Source organism: Cephus cinctus, unplaced genomic scaffold (assembly GCF_000341935.2).
Source record: "Cephus cinctus unplaced genomic scaffold, Ccin1 Ccin1_scaffold0013, whole genome shotgun sequence".
Classification (NCBI taxonomy): Eukaryota; Metazoa; Arthropoda; class Insecta; order Hymenoptera; family Cephidae; genus Cephus; species Cephus cinctus.
This window is the reverse complement of record NW_014332762.1, coordinates 2,439,177-2,441,270: the sequence shown is the minus strand read 5'-3', so window position 1 is coordinate 2,441,270 and position 2,094 is coordinate 2,439,177. Positions and strand designations below refer to the sequence as shown.

Genomic DNA, 2,094 nt, shown 5'->3' with positions numbered 1-2,094 from the left:
GAGCATTAGCACCCTGTCACGTAACGATGACAAGCACCTGAGCGCTCGTACCTGGCCGTACGACGCCGGTCACTCGTTTCGATTCCGTCGATTCCATCGATTCCATTGATTCCATTGATTTCATCGAAATGGCAGGAGGCACCTCGAGCGCCGCGATCCTGCGATTCCGATACTGTCGTAGACGGCTCTGCGCTTAGTATGCACGGCCATTGGAGCTTCGAAACAGGTAACATCTGTGCAGTGCGCGCGTGTCCCGAATCGCGAGTAAGACCGATAGAAGGATAGTCGCCAATTGGAAATCTTTCAATTTACCGGGACGAGACGCCGGAGCTATTATAATTACTTATATGGACCAAGGGAATGACATCTGCGTGCATTCGAAGTAACACTGCCGCGTAACAGGCTCCACGTCTCTCCAGTCCCCAATTCTTCGATTCTTCGATTCTTCGATTCTTCGTTACGCTTGTGCATGACATCCTATTCTTATTTCAGCGCGCGCCACTTTTTCGGCCCGCCGATCCTATCAGTTTTCCATTCGCAGGAACGCGACGCGAGCTAAGGAATCCGAGGGAAAACTCAGTGGCGAGAGACAAGACCGGATTTTCAAATCTTTTCCGGGCATTACGGAATGACGTTCTATCCGTGGTTGCCGATGTGCGTCCTTTTCCGAATAATCATCAAGCCCATAGCCGTGTCGGCCGCTACGCGGAGGAGCGGGGTTAGACTTTAGACGCTAGACGCAAACGTATTACGTTCCTCCCTTCCCGTTTGCCTTTCTCTCTTCCTCGAGAGATCCTTTTCTTAATTCGGATTACTGTGTAACAGTCACTCCACTGCAGTTCTTCCTCTATTATCCTCCTGTCTTCGACCAAAAGTTTCCGGGCAACTTGAAAATCCGCATAACTTGAGTTGTCCTTAAGTACGATTTTCTCAAAACGAACGTGCATGTGTTTGAGCTTGTAAATTTATTTTTCGGCCTTTTTACGAATCCGTCTGAGTCGAGAACCTGATCTACCGTGCCGGTTCTACTGTCGCGCCTCTCTTTTTCAAGGATAAGATAGAGAATTCGCAAGATTCTGTCGGATCAATGTGATTAATATGGGAAATCTATCTACTATATGGACCTTAGGATAGACTGTAAAGTCTATAGCAAGCTGCTATCGATGGCCTCTGTGCTCTCGCCTCTCTACCGAGGCTGATACAGAGTTTCGTGAATATTTCACTGGTCAAGGACTAGAGAGACCGTTATGGGCAGTTCGCGGACGGACCAGCGAGATCTAACCAAGTGGTCTGTCCAGTTGAAGACTAAAAGGAATTAACTGACCGAAGCTCACCTTTCTGTTCCATGCTGGCGAAGAACAGCTGTTGACCGTTATCGGACATACATGTGAAACGTGCCAGAACAATGATATCCACGTGACGAGGTGCGAGACCCGTAGAAAGATGAAATTACGAATATCCGTGTATCCGTGAAAGGGCGCGGAGTCGCTGTTGCTCGCACGCTCACACGCTCACGCGCTCACGCGCTCACACGAAAACTGCACGCGAAATCTTGAGAAGAAATGTCACGTAGCCGAGCGGAGAGCGACATATAAAAGGCATCACAGATGTTCAGAAAATCTGATCGAGGAGAGGAAGACGTCGCAGTGAAAAGAAATGAAATTTATTGTGTTAAAAGTACTGCGGAACGAAACGAACCGAGGAAACTATTATGTGCCACTGGCTGCGAAGAAATGACTGCGAGAGAGTACGAAGGGAGTAGAAGAGGCGCTGATGGAGGAGGAGAAGGAGGAGAAAGGGAAGCAAGCAATGTCCTATCTAGGTCCTCAGGCTGAGCGACGCGAGTCGTGAGAATCGACGGGCCGTTTTCTCTCTCTCTCTCTCTCTCTCTCTCTCTCTCTCGATCGGCCGAGGCCTCAACCGACACGCTCTGTGATTCGTGATGCCAGTCCAGGCATCTCCGGAGAAACGTCTGCCTGTATATTCTCAATCGCTCAATCGCGTCTAGTGCCTTCACTGTTGTCATGCATCTGTACTTTATTCATGTCGCACTGTTGTCTTGTTCGCGTACGATCGTGCACATTTCGATTTCCG

The 2,094-nt window shown here is 49.2% G+C and overlaps 1 protein-coding gene across 1 annotated transcript in view; it reads right to left on the bottom strand.

Annotated features, from left to right (window-relative positions):
• LOC107264473 overlaps window positions 1–1,865 on the bottom strand; it is a 4,791-nt gene extending 2,926 nt beyond the window's left edge. The window contains exon 1 of the mRNA XM_015732765.2: window positions 1,335–1,865. Within this exon, the coding sequence (XP_015588251.1) occupies window positions 1,335–1,383 (49 nt within the window). The 5' untranslated portion in view covers window positions 1,384–1,865. The remainder of the gene's footprint in view (window positions 1–1,334) is intronic.
• Window positions 1,866–2,094: the final 229 nt, after the last annotated feature.